The sequence below is a fragment of the Nicotiana sylvestris genome, chromosome 4 (genome assembly GCF_000393655.2).
Source record: "Nicotiana sylvestris chromosome 4, ASM39365v2, whole genome shotgun sequence".
Classification (NCBI taxonomy): Eukaryota; Viridiplantae; Streptophyta; class Magnoliopsida; order Solanales; family Solanaceae; genus Nicotiana; species Nicotiana sylvestris.
The window spans coordinates 120,565,489-120,588,255 of NC_091060.1; the positions used below are offsets into that span (position 1 = coordinate 120,565,489).

Here is a 22,767-nt window from a genome sequence, read left to right on the forward strand (position 1 = left end):
TAGGCTTATTGGTTTGTAGATTTGCTTGAAAAGACCATGGTATTGAAAATGTTGTATGGGTACAAACTTTTTTGAAATGTTGGCATGGTTCGTTTTGACCTTTTGACCCGTATAATGATCTTGTTAAAGGAAACTCCTAACATAAACACCAGTACATAATATTCATATCCCAGGGTGCCCCCAGTATTTGAGGTTTGATAAAGCCTTGGATACTATTGGTTCTTGCTTCGGATTAGCACTTGTTCATTGTTGCCTCATTAAAAACCTTGCCAAAAAACCCTTTGGGAAAAATCGGATCAAGGGAAAAAGAGTACAACGGGTGTTGTCGATCACCATTGCCCTGCCGTTCAATGGGTACCGTATCTTAGCAATAGTACTGTTTTAGGTGGGTGATGTTCCAATTGCTGTATAATTCTCTGTTGTCAATTGTGCCGAGCTTATAGGATCCTTTCCCTATAATTTTGAGGATTTGGTATGAACCTTCCCAATTCGAACCCAACTTTCTATTGTTAGGGTTTCATGTCTTCAGTGTGACCTTCCTTAGTACTAGGTCCCCGACCTTAAAGTACCTAAGCTTCTATCTTCAACTATAATATCTTTAGATTTTTTGTTTCTAGGTAGCAACTCGAACGAATGCCGCTTTTCGTCTTTTATTCAATAGCTCCAAGTTTGTAAGCATGGCCTCATTATTGGATTCCTCCATTGCGTATCGAAATCTGACGCTTGGTTCACCGACTTCGATTGGTATGAGGGCTTCGGTGCCATAAACCAATGAGAATGGCATGGTCCCGGTACTAGATCTCGAGGTTGCTCTATAAGCCCATAGAACTTCAGGTAGAATCTCCATCCACCTTCCTTTGGCCTCCGTTAACATTTTCTTAAGGTTTTGAATGATGATTTTGTTCGTTGATTCTGCCTGCCTATTTGCACAAGGGTGGTAGGGCATCGATAATATACTCTTGATTTTGTGGTCTTCAAGAAACTTTGTGATTTTTTCACAGATGAATTGCTTCCCATTGTCACACATAATTTCAGATGGTATCCCAAATCCGCATATGATGTGGTCCCAGATGAAGTCGGTAACCTCTTTTTCTCTGATTTTCTCATATGCCTGAGCTTCAACCCATTTAGAAAAATAGTCAGTTATAAATAAAATGAATTGAGCTTTACCTGGTGCTCATGGGAGAGGGTCGATGATGTCCATTAGCCATTTCATGAATGGCCATGGTGAAATAATCGAGTGCAATGGCTCACCGGGTCGGTGGATTGAGGGTGCATGCCTTTGGCATCCATCGCATTTCGGTACGAATTCTTTTGCGTCCTTCTCCATATCGACCCAATAATAACCAGTTCTGATAGTTTTTCGAATCAATGCAACGTCATTTGCAACTTGTCGAGGTATTTTTGCATTCGTTCATCCCTGACATTGAATGTGACATTTACCTGGTTGACTACGAGGAGTGAGTCGGTCTTAGATTCGATCTCATCCGCCCCCAAGCTTCAAGCAAGTTCGAGACCTGCAATAATGGCCTCATATTCGGCCTCGTTGTTAGTCAATTTCATAGTTTTTATCGACTGTCTTACTATGTTGCCCGAGGGGGGTCTCAGCAATATGACGAGCCCCTACCCTTTTGCATTTGATGCGCTATCGGTGAGGGTTAAAGTTCCCGAAGAGTCCTTTGAGCCGGCCAATATTTCTTTATTGACTTCGGGAATCAATGTTGGGGTAAAATCGGTTACAAAATCTGCCAATATCTGGGATTTGATAGTCGTACGGGGTAGATACTCGATATCATACCCACTAATTTCCACGGTCCACTTGGCCAACCGGGCCGAGAGTTCTGGCTTATGCATTACGTTTCACAATGGATAGGTTGTTACAACAAAGATGGGGTGACATTGAAAGTATGGCTTCAATTTCCTAGAGGCACTTATTAATGCAAGAGCTAATTTCTCTAGGTGAGGATATCGGGTTTCAGCTTCTCTTAGGGTCCGGTTAACATAATAGATAGGAAATTGCGTACCTCCTTCTTCCCGAACCAAAACACCACTTACCTCCACCTCCGATACCGCCAAGTAGAGATAGAGCCGTTCATGTGTTTTAGGAGTATAAAGCAATGGTAGGCTTGATAAATAACGTTTTAGACTCTCCAGGGCCTACTGACATTCTAGTGTCCAAGCAAAGCTATTTTTCTTTTTTCAGTAGTGAGAAAAATTGGTGGCTTTTATCAGCGGATCTTGAGATGAACCGTCCAAAGGTGACTATGTGCCTGGCTAACCTTTGCACGGCCTTCACATTATCGATAACAGTGATATCTTCGATAGCTTTTATTTTGTTAGGATTGATCTCGATTCCCCGATAGGAGACCATGAATCCTAGGAATTTGCCAGACCCGACACCAAAAGCACATTGCTCTGGGTTCAGCTTCATGTTGTATTTCCTCAATATGTTGAAGGTTTCCTGCAAATGCTTCAAATGGTCCTTTGCTCGCAGAGACTTAACTAGCATGTTATCAATATAGACCTCCATTGTTTTCCTAATTTTTTCCACAAACATTTTATTTGTAAGTGGCACCAGTGTTTTTTAATCCAAACGACATTACATTATAGCAGTATGTACCAAATTTAATGACGAAAGAAGTTTTTTCCTGGCCATCCGGGTTCATCGATATTTGATTGTACCTGGAGTAAGCATCGAGAAAACTAATGATTTCGTAATCGGCTATGGCATCAATCATGCGATCGATGTTAGGGAGTTGGAAGGAATCTTTGGGGCATGCCTTGTTCAAATCTTTAAAATCTATACACATTCTCAATTTATTTCCTTTATTAGGTACTACTACCACATTTGCTAACTATTCTGGGTATTTTACTTCCCGAATAGATCCTATTTTAAGGAGTTTGGATACCTCGTCTTTGATGAAATTATGTTTTAACTCGGATTGGGGTCTCCTTTTTTGCCTGATAGGAGCGAACTTCGGATTCAAACTCAGATTATGGGTGGTCACCTCTGGTGGGATTCCTATAATATTGAGGTGGGACCAAGCGAAACAATCGATGTTAATCAAAAGAAAATGAATAAAATTTTCCCTGTGCTCGGGGGTTAACCCTTTGCCCGGATATACCTTACGATAAGGCATTTGCTCGATCAACATAACATGTTGTAGCTCTTCAATCATTGACTTAGTGGCATCAGACTCATCAAGCATTGAAAAAGAACGGGTAATTTCCTGATCTTCACATTCGACTGTTATCTGTTCATCTGATTGTATCGAAGCTGGAGTCGGTGATTGCTATTTTGCTTCAAGGCCTTGGCCTGAATTGGGAGTGGTCGGTGTCATTTGCTGCATCTTAAGAAAGGATGTTGAAGAGAAAAGATAAAAGAAACAAAACAATCAACATAAGCTTTTGGTGGGTTTGTACTTACATTTCATGTTCCATTCCTCGGGGAATGGTATCTTCTCGGCCGGGATTATGTCGTAAGTCCTCACTCGGACAAACCGACATATCCATCATCAATCTTTGTCCTTGTCTATGCTCAAGAATAGCACCTTTGTGGCCAGGCGTTAAAGCCTTATTAACCCACCTCGATAGAGATGGGGGTTGTACAGTCTAATGAGATGGTCGAGGGTGAAAGGCATCCCTTCGATCTTGCGCATGAAGAATCAAAATAAAATAATAATGTGCCAAAAAGAAGGGTGGATCTGGCCTAGGGTTATTCGGTATTGGCAGCAGAAATCGATAATAACGGGATCGACGGGACCCTTCATGAAAGGGTAAGTGTAAACACTTAAAAACCCTTCCATAGAAGTGGTAATATCCTCCTCGGGGGTAGGAATCACCACCTCTTTGTTTTTCCAATGGCAATTTTTTTTCACCTGCTCAAGATCGCCCTCAGTTATCGAGTATATGTATCTAGACATTAGGTCACATCGGCCAGGGACCGACGAGAGTTTCTCAACTTTAAAATCGAAAGTAAGATTGCACGACCCAGGAACACACTCTTCGATGCATGGCTCCAGCGGCATTATATCGTCGGCCAGCTGCGATGAAGAGGCGTTTTCCTTTTGAAGAACAGTTTTTAATGTTTTCACCATTGTTTTATGAGTTCAGAGAAAGAAGAAGATAAATATTTTTCCCCTCAACTAATTCGAGGCACGATGATCCACATACGCTATCGAGGGACGAAGAGTCTTGTGGTGAAAATAGATGATAGAGCCAATAGTTGCTTCTACGAAAACTATTTTTATGTGCGGACCGAGCATCTTGTGGTGGATTCTGTAGGGTTCCCTAAGAGGTGGAACTTCGCACATAAGTTTTTGTATCTTTTGTCGGAATGGTAGTCGATCGTTCTTCTTTAGGCAGTATTGAATTGTTTTTGATTTTGCAGCCGCGAGACTACCTCCTGCGCCTATTGATGATATCTGCGAATTGGTGAATTCCATTCTCCCTCATACTGCGGGAGTTCGTGAATGGTCGTCTTTCTATGAGAAATATGGACGTAAGCCCCTTACTGGTAAGTAGTCGCCGCAGTTCCTGTTTTCCGCTTTGCAATTTGACTTTGTTGCTTATCCGACTATTTTGTTATTAGGAAGAGTACGGAGGGAGAGGGATCCTCCACTTACATTTCGTCAGTCGACGTCTTCTGCTCGGCCCATACCAAGGTCTGATGTCCGACCTACGGCAAGGGCTGCTCAAGTTAAGTCTACAGCCGGAGCCGTATGCATGGAGACTGTTCACCATTCTAGGACTCGACTCCTACTGCCCACACAATGGGGGAGTCTTCCCATGCTGCGGACGAGGAAGGGCCATTAAAAAGACGATGGGTGAGAATCAAAATGGCTCTTTCGGTCGTGGTATGTTCAGAGGGAGGCATTCTCTTGACAGAACCTGTGATGGGAGGTGATTCTAACCCGTTTGCAGAGGTAGAACCGGTTACCGTAACCAATCCAATGGCAGAGACCTCGGGTGTTATGATTGACCAACAAACTACTACGATAGAGAGTCGAGGTCATTGTTGCTATTTTGAGCGGGCCTTCATCTTCCAGACCGAGTGGTACTTCTTCCTCGGGCGCAGAAAGGGGGAAGGGTGTCGTGGTCGATGACTACGAATCTGAATTAGATCTTGATCCTTATGATGTCAGGATGTTTGAGTAAGGCCTTACTCGTACGGTGGTACACGCGGGAGGCTTGACCCGTATACTTGAAATCCCGTCGTAGATTAACCTTCTGGGAGATACGGAGGACTCGGTACCACAATTTGACCTTTTGTGCTCTACCGCTGAGTGTGAGGCTCTTCGAGACACTCGTGATGTCGATTTGATACATAAATTGGCTGCTATGGGCCTGAGGGTAAGTTTTTCCTCTTTCTTTTTATGTTCCTTTTATCTTTGGCAACCTTGGTATTTACCAACTCTTTTTGTCTTTCAGACGTACATGGTGGAAATTGAAAGTGCTCGCAGGGCTGACACTCGGGCTAAAATTTTTCTGATGATGGCGGAGAAGTATCGGTGCTACCGCAATAGATGTCGTGAGATACATGAACGGCTAAAGGCGAACGCCGATAATTGGAACTGTAGAAGAGGGATCAGAAGCTCGTTGATTCGGGCGAAGTCACTTCTCCTTTTTTATATACATTCGAGCGAGGTCGAACTTGGAGTTTGTAGCGAAATCAATTTTTTGATTAGAAGGAAAAAAGCACGAAGGCGGCCGATAGCTACAAAGGCATTACTGGGCTCGAATGAGTTCGAACTTTTCCTTTTGCGATGGCCCTTTGCCGTAGGGATGTTTTGTTGAGCTAGCATTGGTATATTATCCCATTATAATTTGAATGAGATCGATCTTCCATTTCCATTCAATGACAGCCTTTAGCTGTAAGGATTTTATTTAGAGTTATCGTCGAAATATTGGTCTGTTACGATTTGAATGAGGTTGAACTCTTCTTTTTGGCGATGGCCTTTGGCCCTCAGGGTGTTATTTTGAGTTGGTCTAAATATTAACCCATTATAATTCGAGGAAGGTCGAACTCCTCTTTTTGGAGATGGTCCTTGGCCTTGGGGGTGTTATTTCGAGCTGACGTCGAAATGTTAACTCGTTGTGATACGAACAAGGTCAAACTCTTCTATTTTGGCGCTGGCCCTTGGACGTAGAGGTGTTATTTTGAGATGGTCGAAGTTTTAACCCATTATAATTCGAACGAGGTCGAACTCCTCCTTTTTGCCGATGGCCCTTGACCGTAGGGGTGTTATTTCGAGCTGACATCGAAATGTTAACCCGTTCTGATTCGAGCAAGGTCAAACTCCTCTTTTTTGGTGAAAGCCCTTGGCCATTAGGGTGTTATTTCGAGTCGGTCGAAATGTTAACCCATTGTGATTCGAGCAAGGTTGAACTCTTCTTTTTTGGCGATGACACTTGGCCATAAGGATGTTATTTCGCGCTGTCGTCGAAATGTTAACCCATTGTGATTCGAACGAGGTCGAACTCCTCTTTTTTAGCAATGGCCCTTGGCCGTAGGGGTGTTATTTCAAGCTGGCGTCAAAATGTTAACCAGTTGTGATTCGAACAAGGTCAAACTCCTTTTTTTTTGTGATGGCCTTTGGTCGTAGGGGTGTTATTTCGAGCTGAGACGTTAACCCATTGTAATACGAGCGATGTAAAACTCCTCTTTTTTGGTGATGGCCCTTGGTCGTAGGGGTGTTCTTTTGAGCTGGTGGAAATGATAACCCATTATAATTCGAGCAAAGTCGAACTCCTCTTTTTTGGCTATGTCCCTTGGTTGTAGGGGTTTTATTTCAAGTTGACGTCGAAATATTAACCCGTTGTGATTCGAGCAAGGTCGAACTCTTCTTTTTTTTGGAGATGGCCCTTGGCCGTAAGGGTTTTATTTCGAGCTAACATCGAAATGTTAACCCGTCGTGAATCGAACGAGGTCGAACTCCTCTTTTTTGGCGATGGCCCTTAGTTGCAGGGGTGTTATTTCGAACTGACGTCCAAATGTTAACCCGTTGTAATTCGAATGAGGTCGAACTCCTCTTTTTTGGCGATGTCCCTTGGTCGTAGGGGTGTTATTTCGAGCTGACGTCGAAATGTTAACCAGTTTTGAGTGAGGTCGAACTCCTGTTTTTTGGCGATAGCCCTTGGCCGTAAGGGTGTTATTTTGAGCTAGTCGAAATATTAACCCTTTATAATTCGAGCGAGGTCGAAATCCTCTTTTTTGGATATGGCCCTTGGCCGTAGGGGTGTTATTTCGAGTTGACGTCGAAATATTAACCCGTTGGGATTTGAGCGAGGTCGAAGTCTTCTTTTTTGGCTATGGACGTTGGCCATAGAGGCGTTATTTCAAGCTGACGTCGAAATATTAACCTGTTGTGATTCGAGCGAGGTCTAACTCTTCTATTTTGGCTATGGCCCTTGGTCGTAGGGGTGTTAATTCGAGCTGACGTCAAAATGTTAACCCATTATGAGTCCCAGTTTTTCTTTTTGAGAGTTTTGGGTGTCCCCTGGAGGAGTCCCAGTTTTTCTCAACCTTTGCATTTCCTGGGTGAGTCCCAGTTCGATTGATTTTGTTCACATGGGAGAGTATGATGTCGGAGTGTATAAAACGTTGTTATTTTGCTCACATTCGTGTCATGCATATATTGGAGTTTCCCTGTCTAGTCCTTTCACTTTCGGTCTGGAGGTGTCATTGGGAGGCGGGGTGATGAATTATACTTTGAACTCGGTGACGTCCCCCTCATCGACTCGGTCCAAACCTCACCGGGAAAACCCTATTGGGACAGCACCTGGGTGAGGGAGAGAGAGTGCGACTTAAGGGACATCATTTCCCGAAGTTGAAGTGTTAGGTGGGCGATATTTCAGTTATTTTGTAGTAGTTTTTCATTCTCTAGTTGAAATGTTCCTTTGCTCGTTTGCCCGCGCGACGCTTGTGTTCCTGTTTAAGCAAACAACATAAGGTGAACTAAAATGATATTTTCCTTACCTCGATCCAATAAGTTGGTGAATGAGGGTAGATTTATAGCGTTGCTCGCTCTGCTTAGCGTTTAAATGGTTGATGGGATGTTGGTTTCTAAATTTGGTGGTCGTGTTCAACTCTCTGTCCCCCTTTTTTTTTTTGCTCTAGCTCCGCGTGGGTTGGGCTCGCCTTAGCTTGTTCATGGACCACCCGGTGTGTGGGGGAGGATGTCAGAGTAGGGCAGGGGTGCTCGTTCTTTTATAGGACTGCGCAGCATGTGTCGTCTCCTTTTGTGGGATTTGTGTGAATGTTGGTTGTAACTTCTATTTGTATGTAGCATCATGATCTAGATTAGCACGTGAGGTTTACTTACCACTCTTCCTGGCGGGTGATTATGTTTCACCGATTTTGGATCTGAAGGAAACTAAAGAATTTAGTTAAGAAATTCCCACAGACGGCGCCAAATTGTTTGACCAAAAAGTGTTAAACCTTTTGACTAAATCAATTAATAATGAGAAGCATGGTAAATCTTAGCTAAGCATAATCAACTCCAGATCTAAAAGTGTATATTGAGATCACAAATGAAAAGTAGGAAAATTCTAGATTTATTAATGTTACAATCTCCTCTTTGATCAGAAGAAAAGAGAATGAGTTTACATCCTTCACCAAAAGAGACAGTAGGAGAAAAAATACGGAGGAAAAGTTCCGCCCCTTTTCCCGAGTCTTTTCTTCTATATTTTACTGTATTCTTTTACCAACATACTTTCACATGACTACCTTTTTCGTCGTTATTTGCGTACCGTTATTACTTGACATACTCTGTCGATGATTTGATTGGGATTGGTCGTGGTGCTTTTCGCTATTTCGCCACCTGAATGAGGTCCCAGCTTGATCGACCACTATGGTCAGATTTTGACCTATACACTAATTGAATACAAAAGTAATATATTAGGTTCCAATCTTTCCATTTTCTCTCCCTCGTATCCATTTCTCTCTTTCTTTCTCTTCCATACGCATCCCAAATAGAACACGATAACTGTTGTTCTATTCAAATTTTTAGATGCTGCAATTTCAAGTTTGTTCATTAAAATTCACTAAAATTCAATTTATAGATATATGAAAAAGTTTAGAACCTTTATATTCGAATATTAGATTTTGCAAACGTATTATTCACTTGAATTAGATATTATTGCAAATGATCGAGAATCTCATTTGAAGTTTATATCTCAATTTAAAGGGAGTTTATTCATTATTCGAGTCAGTTTTAGTTGTAATCCATCAAAAGCTCCACAAACACCCAATAAAAAGCTTCAATATTTTGAATTCAAAAATCGAGTTTTGAGAAATTATTATTTTTTGATAGGATATTGCTAAAATTATTTTGAATTCGCAATATATTTATGTACCAAGTACGATGGTAGTGCAACAATTGTTTACATTATCACCCACTAGATATAGGACCAGTATTTTAAAAGGCGTGGACGTAAGGCGAGACGTTTTACATATGCCTCATCGAGGCGTAAGCCCCATGGGTATTTAATTATTAATATTTTATAAAATAATAAAATTACAATAAATACTTATAAACAGGTAAAATTGCATAAAAATTGGAAAAAACTATAAATATGTGAAAAATACACACACACACACACATATATATATACATATATATACATATATATATACATACATATATATATATATATGTATGCATATATGTGTGTGTATGTGTATGTGTATGTGTGTGTGTGTGTGTGTATGTGTGTGTGTGTATTCTATCCTCATAAAAAACTAGTCAAACCAATCTATTATACGCTACTTACAAGCACAAGTAACTTGCATTGAAAAAAAGAAAGTTTTCTATATGGAGGAACAAAAAGGATGACTAACCTGTAATTTAAACTTTGAACTTGATGCTACGAAGGACAATGAAATTCTCTTTGTACTTGAAAAAAATAATTGAATATTCGTTGCTTTTAGGAGATATTATCATACTAACGAACAAGATAAAGAATTGGGAAAGATCATAAATTAGGGCTTAAATCAATAAAAAGGGTCTTGACTTTAAATTTAATACATTTCAGTTCCTTTTTAAAACTTTTGAGTAATTACAATTTTTTTTTTTTTTGAGAATTTGGGTATTATTTAGACTTATTCAACAAATTTTGTTTTAATTTGAAAAAGTCTTTGGGGGCTTACACTTCACTATAAAAATGCGCCTCAAACGTTCGGGCGTACGCCTCGAATTGTTGGGCGTACGCCTCTTGAGACTTTCGCCCCACACTATTGCCTCAGGTCAATTTGATGTGCCTCACCCGGAAAACACCTTTTAAAACACTGTATAGGACATCACCATTCACCTACTACGTACTGATGCATATAATAACCAATATGATTAATTATCATCAATTAATGCTGGTTAACTAGTGTTATAATCCATTTTAAAATTTCGATTAAGTAGACTTAATATGTTCCATGCACTCCCTAAAAGAATTGTACAAAACTCAGAAAAGCTTGTTGCTAGTGATGAACGAATGCGTATTTACACATATGACAATCTTAACTTATAATAAGATGATGTAAAGCTATATTAGTGCTCAAACTGATGAATATAGTCCTAATTAATGTACTATTTGATATCCAAACAAGCAAGGATATAAATAGAGTCTAACCTAATATCTAACTGATTTAGAATATGAATTACAGAACATGATCTAGCCAAATTCTATAGCCCAAACTAGAGAAGATGCTCAGCTATAATGAGGTAGCTTATAAGGTTTGTGTCTTAGGCCCCCAAATTTGGGGGCCCCATTTATAGAAATAATAGTTTTATGGGTATTTGAATAAAAATAAAATTTTGTTTCTCGTATAAAAGGAAAGATTTTTTTTTAGATATGTAAATAAAGTAACCGTTTGGCTTACTTAAAATTGGGTAGAAATGACACCATGTAGCCACATTAAAGGTTGCTATTTAGGAATTAGCCAATGTATCATGAATTGCAGTTTTTCAGTTTAATTTTTTTGGGGAAAAAATGTCCTAAATTGTCCTAAAGTTAAGATTTTTTAGTTTAAAATTTCAGGACAAAATAAGTACTGGTTTCTAAATAGAATCCCTTAAAATGACTATCTGTGCACTTGTCCCTAAAAATGGCTAGTATGAATAATTTTTCTAACGTGTGAATCAGAATTGATTTGATAAGAAAAATAGTATAAGTAAAAGATACTATATACTCAATCAAATAAAAAGGCTTAATTCCTTTTCAAATATTTATATTTACATAATAGTGTTAACAATTCCAATAACAGTTGCCGCATCGAAAATAAGTCTTTTGAATCCTTAACTTCTTGCCTACATCGCCCTTGCTCCCTTGCGGGACATTATGTCAAAACAATGCCACAATAGCAGGTAAATAAAATGAAAAGGTGTGACGACCCAAAGGGGTCATTACCTGTTTCTAATTGAATTTTTGTCTTTGAGGCCTTGAAAACCTCATTTAGGGTTGCCTCGATTTGTATGCACAGTCCGAGCGCGTAGCCGGAAACTTAAATATAAAATTCTGTGAAAAATGCTAAGTTTTGATATTAAAATGAGTAAATTTGACTTCGGTCAACTTTTTGGGTAAACGGACCCGGACTAGTGATTCGACAGTCCCGGAGGGTCCGCAGGAAAATATGGGACGTGGGCGTATGCCCGAAATCGAATTCTGAGGTCCCATGCCCGAGTTATGAATTTTTAAGTGAAATTGTTTTCTTAAAATATTTAAAGAAAAGTGTAATGAAAACTGATGTGAAAGTAATGGTATCGGGCCCGTATTTTGGTTTCGGCGCCCGGTACAGGTCTTATATATGTTTTGAATCACTCCTGTAAAGTTTGGTAAAAACGAACGTCGTTTGGCGTGATCCGGCCCCAAATTGGGAAAAAATTGATGTTTAAAAGGAAATCTGAGAAATTTCACGGATCTTGAGGCTCAATTCGATGTTCATGATGTTATATTGGTGATGTGATCACATGAATATGTTCGTAGGGTGTTTTTGAGGTGGTGTGCATGCTTGGTTTAGAGTTTCGAGGGCTCGGGTGAGTTTCTAGTAGGTTCAGGATGCCTTAGGCTTTAAAAGATCAGATGTTGCAGGTTCAGGAATTTTGACAGGTCTCTGAACCCTTTGGCGCGGCCCGCGAGGAAACGCGTGCGGCCGCGGAGGGACCAGCGCGGCCGCGGTCGCCTTTTCGCGGTCCGCGGTAGGTGTTGCGCGGTCGCAGTCGGTCTAGCACGGTCCGCGCGGGGCATAGATCCGCAGGCCTTCAAGAAACCTGTGCGGCCGCGGTCCTTCTTGAGCGGTCCGCGGTGGGGACTTCGGAGGGGTATAAATACACGTGAATTTCAGCTATTTTACACTTTTCAAAACCCCAAAACATAAGAGGCAATTTTCCAAACAACGTTTCTTCTCCAAAACGATTGGTAAGTGATTTCTAACTTATTTTCTTCACTTCTTAACATCTTTTAACATGATTTCAACTTCAAATCAAAGATTTTCATGGGGAAATTGGGCGATTTGGCTAGAACCTAGGTTTTTTCAAAAATTGGGGATTTGGACCTCAATTTGAAGTCCGATTTCAAAACAACCATATATTTGTAATCGGGTTTTGGTCCGAACCTTGGGTTTCGACCACGTGGGCCCGAGGGTCATTTTTGACTTTTGGGTAAGACTTTGGAAAACTCATTTTCATGCATTGGGGTTGATTTATTTAGCATTTATTAATGTGATTAAGTAACTTATGGCTAGATTCGAGCGGATTGGTGGTGGAATCAAGAGGTAAAGCTATAATTGAGACTTGAGTGGTGTTCAAGGCATCGAGGTAAGTGTTTGGTTTAACACTAGCTTGAGGGATTAGGAGTTGGGTCATAATTGCTACTTGTTTCTCGTTGAGTACGACGTATAGGCATGGTGACGAGTATCTATACGTTGGTGTCAAGCATGACCGTGGGTCTTAACTGGAAAATTGTTGTGTTTTTGAACGACACCTTGTATACTTTAATTAATGATCCTCTATGATTAAGTATTTCCATTAATTGAACTGAGTATTAGCAAAGTGAGATTGGTTATAGTTGATTCTCCCTTGCCGGGATGACTATATCGATATCCTTGTTCCCTTGCCGGAAAGTTATTATACTACTTATGTTCCCTTGCCGGGATTTCTTGTGATTGTGTGGTGAATTGAAATGGGAGTGGGTGGTACGCCTACCACAAGATATTATGAAATGGGAGCGGGTGGTATGCCTACCACAAGATATTATGAAATGGGAGCGGGTGGTACGCCTACCACAAGATATTATGAAATGGGAGCGGGTGGTACGCCTACCACAAGATATTATGAAATAGGAGCGGGTGGTACGCCTACCATGAGATAGAATGAAACGGGAGCGGGTGGTACGCCTACCACAAGATATAAGAAATGGGATCGGATTGCACGCCTGCAACAAGAGGAAACTGAAAGTGAAAGTTGCCTTTATTTTCTTCATTTGTGATAGAAGTTATAGTGCTAGCTTCCTTATTACTCCATGTTATTTCTTTTAACTACTATCCCTGAAGCATGTTCCCCTTCCCCATCTTTAACTGCTTATTACTTGTTTACTTTTCCGCCATATGTTATATAACTGTACAGGTTTATCTGGAGTCTGGTCCTAGCCTCGTCACTACCTCGCCGGGGTTAGGCCAGACACTTACCAGCACATGGGACCGGTTGTGCTGATACTACGCTTTGTGCTCTTTTGCACAGATCCAGGTTCTGGACAGCAGCAGTAGCGCGGGAACCAGCCTTCAGTCCAGTGAGACACTAAGGTAGCCTTGCAGGCGTTCGCAGGCCCGGCGTCTCCTCTATCTTTTATTTCCGTCTGTTATCTCATATATTCGAGACAAACAGCTTATATTTTCTTTCAAACGGCTGTATTTAGCACTCTTAGAAGTTCGTGAGTAATGTGACACCAGTTTTTGGGTAGAGGCTTGTGTTGATTTTCGCATTATCGTTCAGTTCTTTAATTTAAGTCTTCCGCTTACTTATTTAATTCCGTTGTTTTCATGCTATCACTGATAAAGGTTAAAAGAAGTAATTTGTTAATGAAGTAAGCAGTTAAGGATTGGCTTGCCTAGCTTTCATTAGTAGGCGTCATCACGACTCTCGAGAGTGAGAAATCCGGGTCGTGACAAAAGGTAAATATATTTAATTGATGCGTCAAACTCTTTTTTTAATAATATAATGAAGCACGTCATATAAACTGAAAATTGTAAAATTTAATAAAAACTTTAATATACTTCAATTACTTCTCTGTTTAAATGCTTCTAAGAAAATGACAGTCTTAGAGGTCTAGCTATATAGCAGCTCACTCAATTCACTGGGATTTGCCTGTTATTATCACATTAATTAGAACCCCTTTCTCTTCCACTGATTTAAGTAACTTCATAACATTGGGAACCCACCTTATTTTTTGTTTTTTTTATCAATTCTTTTAGAATATAGGGGTATTTTTTAATGGCAGGATTCTTTTGGAATCTCATTTCGTTTAAATCTCAATTCTAAGAGGGTTAAGTGAAGATTCTAGTTGGTTTTGGTCAGAAACCATTAGAAGCTTCATTGACGATAATTAAATTGTTTCAATACTTTGAATTCGAAAACCGAATTTTGGAAAATTAGTATTTTTTGATTGGATATTGTTGAAATTATTGGGAATATCCTTTTATCAGAACGTAGTAGGTGAATGGTGATGCCCTAATAGTACCAATGATTAAATATTGTTAGGCTATCCTAGCCCAAATATATCCTTAACATAGTGTGATATTGTTCGCTTTGGGCCAAGCCCGCATGGTTTTCCCCAAAAGGCTAGATCCCTACACCTTATATGTAGACTCTCAATGCGAACGGCACAAATAGCCACTAAAAGCAGTGGCTTTTATTTTAAAGCCACTGTTTTCAATGTATTTAGACTTTAGCCACTCCTTTAAAAAATTTATACCTGACTGGACAAAAATACCCTTCTGGTATAACTTATACCTACGCTATCAACACAAGCAGCAGTTACACAAAGAGAAGAAGCGAGCAGCAGCAGCAGCAGTTACCACAGCGGCGATCAACTGTGGATTGATAAAGTTATAGACATCGCCTCCTATGATAATTCTGTATTCCGGACATAGTGTCTTCATTTTAGAAATTGAATTCAAAAAAATAAGAACACTATGTCCTTAACTTTGATTCTACTGGCCTCATTTTGTAAATTGAATAAAAAAACTTAAGGACAAAATGTCCTTCACTTTGTTGTTGTTCTTCTGTATACAAAGTCCTGTAGCTTGAGTTTCAAATTGTATGTTTTAATTTCTGGTTCAAATGTTAAGGACTGACAGTCCTTAACTTTTAAATACATGTTTAAATGTTAAGGACTAGCAGTCCTTAACTATTAATTCCATGTTTAAATGTTAAAGGACAAGCAGTCCTTAGCTTTTAATTTCTTGTTCAAAAGTTAAGGACTGACAGTCCTTAATTTTTAATTCCATGTTTAAATGTTAAGGACTGACAGTCCTTAACTTTAATTACATGTTTAAATGTTAAAGGACAGGCAATCCTTAGCTTTTAATTTCTGGTTCAGAAGTTAAGGACTGACAGTCCTTAACTTTTAATTCCATATATAAATGTTAAGGACTGATAGTCCTTAACTTTAATTATATGTTTAAATGTTAAAGGACAGGCAGTCCTTAGTTTTTAATTTCTGGTTCAAAAGTTAAGGACATGCAGTCCTTAAGTTTTAATTTCTGGTTCAAAAGTTAAGGACATACATTCCTTAAGTTTTAATTTCTTGTTCAAAAGTTAAGGACTGGAAGTCCTTAACTTTTAATTTCATGTTTAAATGTTAAGGACAGACAGTCCTTATCTTGGTCTTGCACTTACAGTACACATATTCTTAATTCTACAAGGATTGCTTTATAACGTATGTCCTTTGTTTCCCATTCTCTTGACTTGTAGGATGGAAACAATATGCATAATAGTTGCTTTTAATGGTAGATGGACTGAAGACTATAAATATCTTGATCATCAAACAAAGCTTTTCCTAGCACCTGAAAAAGTACCCATGCCTCGAGTGCCACCAGTTACAAGAGCATTCATGCCATAAAGGGACCATCTATTCACTTTTCCACTACACTTAGTGGCAGTGGCAGTAGTTGTGAGTCGAACTGACTGCAATTCATCCATGGGTTTATTATAAAGTTTCTGGGTTTTGGAAGTTGAATTTTGTGCTTGAGAGAAGCAGCAACAGTGTGTGAAATGAAGAGGGGTTCCGACATTTTGTTTTGGAGAGAGAGAGAGACAAGGGATTGAGGGATTGATGTGCACAGATAAGGGATTGAGGGATTGATGCTTTTGACCAAGCATGGAGGAGGCCAACCATGAAATCACGCAACGCGAAAGAGAGGAAGAAAGGGTAAAATTGTCTTTTTTCTATTAGTAGTGGCTATTTTTGCTGAGCATTATAATTAGTGGATAAAAATTAAAGACACCCTTAATTAGTGGCTACTACACGCCATTTTTACTCATTTGGGCTACCAATGTGAGACTTTGTTCGCACACCTAACGATCTCACCCTCGAACTAAGTTCCACGTGGCCCAGTAACATGATTCACGTGGGTTAATTTTTGAAATTCGCTGTGTGCTACCGACATTGTTAGAGTATTATGGCAACCAAAGCCCGCAACTAGCACTAGCCTAATACAATCTTTAACATGATGTGATATTATCCACTTTGGGCCAAACCCGTATGGTTTCCCCCAAAAGATCTCACTCTGTCAAGAGATACCTACACCTTATATGTAAACTCCGAAATTTTTTTAGCTACTAATGTGAGACTTTTCTCGTACACCCAACAAATATGTATCATACGACTCCTTTTTCCACCTCTCTCCTCTGATTTCTCTTTCTCTTTGTTTTTACTTTCCAATCTATTAGGGAAATTACATAAAAATCAATAACATGCAATTTCTGATAGTAAGCATGCCCCTAACCTACAAAAGATGGTATGCAACATAAAACTATAAAATTACACTAAGAGTGTCAAGGGCGGAGGTAGAGAGTCGAGTGCGGGTTTGGTCGAACCCAATAGCTTTGGTTCGAATCATATATTTATCGTAAAAAATTCATTGAATATGTATAAATTATTATTTTAGAACCTAGTAACTTAAAACAATTAAAATCTCGAACCCACAAGCTTGAAATTTTGGCTCCGCCTCTGAAGAGTGTGTACATTTAGTATGCATAAGTTAAGGATATGAAGCTTTGAGGCTACACTAAATTATATTCTTCTCTAAGAACCCAAACATATATTAAATATATTAAGGATCAGCATTCATTTCTTCTTAAATATTCATAGATGAGTCCACAAAAAAGGGTCAGATAGTAAATCTTATCGATTCTTCAAAAAGCATCCAAGCAAATTATTACAGAGCTATAGCCTATATACAACATCCAAATATATATACACAAATTTTAGACTTGCCAAATTTCCTCGAAAAATATGTATTTCAGATATTAAAAAACTAAATCCGCCTAAGATAAATTATGACAAACACATCCAATTTACAGCTCCGGCATTACCAGCAACAACCAAGGATAATCTGATTAAGTTCATCTCCTTTGTCATAACAGATTAAGTTGGTTCACGAGGACGGGCAGCCCAGAGTGAACTCAGAGCACGAAGACGTTGAAGATACTCTCCGAAAGCAAGTAAGCCCCTAGCTGCTTGGCGTGTTGTCAAAATAATAGACATTTGCTGTAGTGTTTGTTGGCGTAGGTGATCCGCCTGTTTATGAATCAAGCAACGTCATTATGTTTTCATTCAGGAAAGTATCAAGATGTGTATAGAGTCACTAGAATCGGACAGTTCGTTTATGTTATTTTGTCCCAGCAAATGGCCTTATATATAAGCATGATGCATACGTGTGTTAGATACAGAATGTATATTTGATAGTATTTTCAAAACTTAGCAGGTGTTTAGTAGTAATTGAAGGACATAGGAACAATCTATACTTAACGAGTTAACATATACTTGTTGAACGTACACATCAGTTTCTTTCAGAATTATAAACATCTATGAATCTTGATCTTTGACGATATTGAATGACCATAGAGCGTTGACGTAGAGAACGAAATTGACAGTGGTGCAAGATAATGAAAGTAACACAAACCTGGTTAACAAAGCTCTCCAATGCTTCCAAATTTTCCATAGAAGAAACCATTTGGGAACTGTAATTTCCAGCTCCTGTGGTCATATTTAGGATGCTCTGGGCCAGAGTCTGCTGAAGTTTATCCATTCCCTGTGTGAGAGCATCTTCTGCCTGCTGGCAACAGTGTCGCAGATTACAGACTTTAATGATTTGCTGATCGGTCAAAGGCTCGAGTTGTGGCATCACCACCTGTTAAGTTGATATACAATTAGAAATCTCGCGTTCATTAAATGTTCTGCATGCAGACGGTGAAGGAAAGAAAAACACAATCATGATTTGAGTACTAATTTCAGATTTGTAGTTCTTAGTCTAGCAGCGCGTAAGTTTGGATGAGTCTACCAAGAAATTTATACTGTAGAGTATCAGCATTTACAAATAGTGCTTATTTGATCATGTACCATTAATTTGAAAAGTGCACAGATATGTGATGGCAACGAAACAATAAGGCTATTCGTGCTCCTTCAGTCAAGGATTTAGGATATGCCGTTTTGTTCACGATCATTACTATTGCAAACCAAGGTGACTCCGAGTTTAGTTGAGATTCAGTAGTTCAGTCTCAGTAAAATACCTCAATGGATGCTATAGTGATTCACCAAGAATATAACATCCTAAAAGGAGAATTGTTTGTCATGCGACAGACAACATATATAAACATAGCTGCAGCACTGGATGAAAGTTGCAACAGAAAATCAGTAGAGGAAATCAATAAGTTAAAATATATTTTAGGCCATTTGACTAGTTTTAGATGTAAAGTGATCTGTACATAACATAGGAAGGCGTCTAGCTTCAGGAAATTTATGTATGAAAGACGCTACGAGAAACTCATAAGCAGCAAGTGATGGTAAAATACTTTAAAAAAGAAAAACAGTAAAAATGCACCAGGGACTACATTTATGAGATCTGATGGCTTGAATCCTCCAATCCAGAGGAAAAAGCGCTCCACGGTTGTTCTCCACATCCCAGACATTAAGTAAAACACATCAGCCTTGGCGGCGTCAGCTTTCATGCGGAAGAGATTGAAATAGTGGCTTAAGACATTTTCTACCAGCAATTGAAGCTCCATTTCGCTTACAGGAGACTGCAAAATACTCCGCAATTCTGCATTCTTTTTCTGTTGCTCTTCAACCCAATGACTGTATTCCATCTCAAATGCAGCTATTCCTGCATAAGCAGAATAACTTAGGAACAAAGTCAATGACAGAATACAAGCATTTTTGCAGATAGTTAAATGAAGGTCCTTCAAAACAGGTGATTAACTGTTAGGACCGGAAAATCAGGTGTCATGCGGAAGCTAGCAATACAAATCTCTCAACGACGATAAATCAGATAGCAAAAGAGAAATCTACCAAAAGAGACACAAACATTTAAAGTGGTTCGGTCAACTAACCTACGTCCACAGCGGAGATGAGCAATCCACTATAATAAAAAGAGAGTACAAAACATCGAGAGAACAACCTCACGAAGAGGCAAACACGAGTGATACACTAACATTTGTCCCGTAAAGCTCTCCCCCTAAACAAGACTCTCAAACCCCATATGACTACATTGTGGATGCTACTGAATGAGAAGGAAGGATCCTCAATTTATAGAAGTTCAAACCTTTTCCTACAAGAAAAATGACTAGCCAAGTATATGAGAATTATAATTTCCTTCTACAAAAAGGAAAACCCAATTGAGGTAATTATATTGCCCTTTCCTTCAACAAATAAGAAAACCAAATATGATAAGAAAATTATAGCAAACACCTAACATTAACTCCCCGACAAATTCATCAAAGTGGGCTATTATTCTACTCTAATAGCAAGGATTCATCATCTAGCACTGTATGTAGTCTATACTTTCACTTAAGGGATTGAGCATGCCTGCTGTAGAAGGATAGCTAAATATACTTTTATTTTGATGGAACAATGTTAAAATTATGCATAGCCTATCTCATTTGGAAAAGTCAAGATCTGTCAAAGAACAACCCCCTACAGAGTAAAGACACATAAATATTCAAGAAAAAAGTTCTAAACTCTGCACCTATATACTGTTTTCTTATTATCATAAACATCTTGGAGTTAAAATAAACAATGGGATGTGAGAAACGAAAACGTGAAATTTTCCATAGTTTAAACGTCAAATTGGTAGATCACTCATCACATATCAGTAGTCAAGCTAATGATGCATAAATTATCGAGTGACAACTCCTCTATCCCCATACCTGGATTAATTGTTCCGAGTAGCCCCATATTACTATTTGAACCTAACATGTATAGTCCCTGCAATAAGCCATTTCGTAATGTCAAAAGGAAATGATGAAAACCAAAATGAGAGCACAGATATATGTATTTATTAGTATGAAATATGCAAGGGATGATGTCCCTGACCTGCTGTCTAGCTCTCTCGAGCTCTAACTCAAGTTGGGCCAACTTCAAACGGCTTGTTTCCAGCTGCTGAACATAAGCCTGTGAAAACGGCAAAGAAAGGAAACAAGAAAAACTGTATGACTACAAGTTTCCTAAACATCAACAGCTGCAACGGATTTTATGACTAAAATTTTCTTTACCTTTTTCCGCATACGACTTTTACGCGCAGCTTCACGATTTTGTGCTAAACGTCGTTGTACCTGTCATTCAATATGAAGATATATTTAGACTTTCCACATCAGAGGTTACTCTTTCTACTTATCATTTGGATAAATTTGCATAAAATGTGGAAGTGCTTTGCTTAAGGATGATTCATTCGGAGTTTCAATAATTTCTATAGGATATAAACCCAAAAACCCACCTTTTCTGAAGTACTCCTCGGTGCTTGATTATCCCCAGAGCCAGAGGGCATATGTTGTTCCCCAGACGTATATCCCGACTACAGTAACCAGAGGAAGACATCAGCCTGAAAACTATATTAGCTAGAATTTTATAAACCAGAACAAGGATATATGTTGCCTTACCTTGTCGTCTGGCCTGTCGTTTGGCTGTGAAACCATACATGGATCAGAGCTAGGCATAATGTCACCTCTAAATGCGTCTTCCCACACGCTCATCTGGTGAAACGGTTCATATATACCCATCCTTCTTGTGGGTGCAAACTGAGTTGTTGGAGAAGTCATGTTCATGGCCTGAATTCAAGAATAGAAAAAATAAATGTGACGCGGCTTTGAGATTACGTAGGAGAAAGCTGCTGATCTACGGCGGAATAGCCATGCCTAGGAACTTAAGTCAAATATCATCGGAAGAAAAACAAAGAGCTATATATAACGAGATTGGGGAGATACATGAGACACTTTCCCAATTACATTGGACCAAAGAGGCAACAGAAGACTAATTCCTCAGCATGCAGCACTCTAACAATGAAAAGTTCCATGTTCTTGAAAGGATAAACTTTCTACTATGAATCTATGACATGTTAAAATTAAGTTTCTGCATCTAATGAATTTAATTTCATGCATAAACCAATTAGACCTTTTAAGGTGGAAGTATAACATTGGCAATTTTATTTGGAAAAAGAATAGAAAGGAACACTTACCGACTGTTTATCCGCTCATCAAAGGGAAGTCATGTGAAGTTTCACAGTTATCTTCAATGTTCAGTGGGCAACTCTAAGCGGCATGACTTTGAAACTACACCTAGACCATTTTTTTTAAAAAGAAATCATGGATGATTACTTCTCTCTCAATCCCCATCCCACCCACTGTAATGGAAAGGAAAACCAAGGTAGGAAAAGAACAGATGGATTCCAATAAGGAATTCAATCAAAAGAGGAACATGGAAATCAACAAAACTAATCTACTGACGGATAAATTGAATTAGCCTATGCATATAACTACTGGGATTATTCTTCTTCACTCACACACCACATACATAATCTTGGTCAAAGGAATGTGGCAAAAATCACTAATTAAAGAAGTGGAATGTTTCTTTGATGGTTGTCCAATATGTTAGATTTTACCAAGTAAAACAGAAGCAAAACAAATTAAAATATCAAGAAATTGAGCAAGAAAAACAAAAGACCAACCTGTTCATCAGCAGCAAATTAAACTAGCTAAGCTAGTTCTTGGTTATTTGAAGAAACCTTAATTCAAACTAAAAAGGTAAAAAGAATCAATGCTTAAAGAATCCCTCCATATGGCCTGAAAGAATGGAAGTTTGTCTATTTAGAGGCAAATGTAATTATCCCCAGCGCGCTGGACAAAGACAGAGAGCAAATGACAAAAGAACTACAACTAGTTTTAAAAGATTTTAAAGTACTAAAGAAGTTGACTGTCTTTCTGATATGCTCTCGGTCAACTGTTGATGCTTTTATATCATTATACAAAAATGTACTCACACAAAGACCTAGGAAAACATACACACTCACTCACGTACTTATATGATTAAGAAAGAGTTTACTGTATAGTATACAGAGTTTTGGAATGCAAAACAACTTAATTCGATTAGGGGTCGTTTGTCAGGGTGTATAGGAATAATATTGAATAAGGTGTATTATTAATAATGAGTTTAGTTATATTATGATTTTTTCTTATCTACTCTTTAGTTTGGTGTATTAAAAATAATATGCATTGCATAGGGGGTGTA

General features: G+C 38.9%; 1 protein-coding gene across 2 annotated transcripts; it reads right to left on the reverse strand.

Annotated features, from left to right (window-relative positions):
* Positions 1 to 17,361: 17,361 nt before the first annotated feature.
* On the reverse strand, positions 17,362 to 22,481 carry LOC104226593 (transcription factor TGA1-like). 2 transcript variants are annotated; one of them, XM_009778634.2, is made up of 10 exons: positions 22,208 to 22,481; positions 21,719 to 21,818; positions 21,144 to 21,311; positions 20,981 to 21,058; positions 20,760 to 20,819; positions 20,581 to 20,658; positions 20,415 to 20,472; positions 19,101 to 19,372; positions 18,173 to 18,400; positions 17,362 to 17,787 (listed from the first exon to the last, which is right to left on the reverse strand). In XM_009778634.2, the coding sequence occupies exons 3-10, from the start codon at positions 21,306 to 21,308 to the stop codon at positions 17,635 to 17,637; spliced, it is 1,092 nt and encodes a 363-aa protein (XP_009776936.1). In that variant the 5' UTR covers positions 21,309 to 21,311; positions 21,719 to 21,818; positions 22,208 to 22,481; the 3' UTR covers positions 17,362 to 17,634. The 2 variants fall into 2 exon arrangements, with proteins under 2 accessions (XP_009776936.1, XP_009776929.1); XM_009778627.2 differs by lacking the exon at positions 21,719 to 21,818 and having other exon boundaries at positions 22,208 to 22,480.
* Between the last annotated feature and the right edge of the window lie 286 nt (positions 22,482 to 22,767).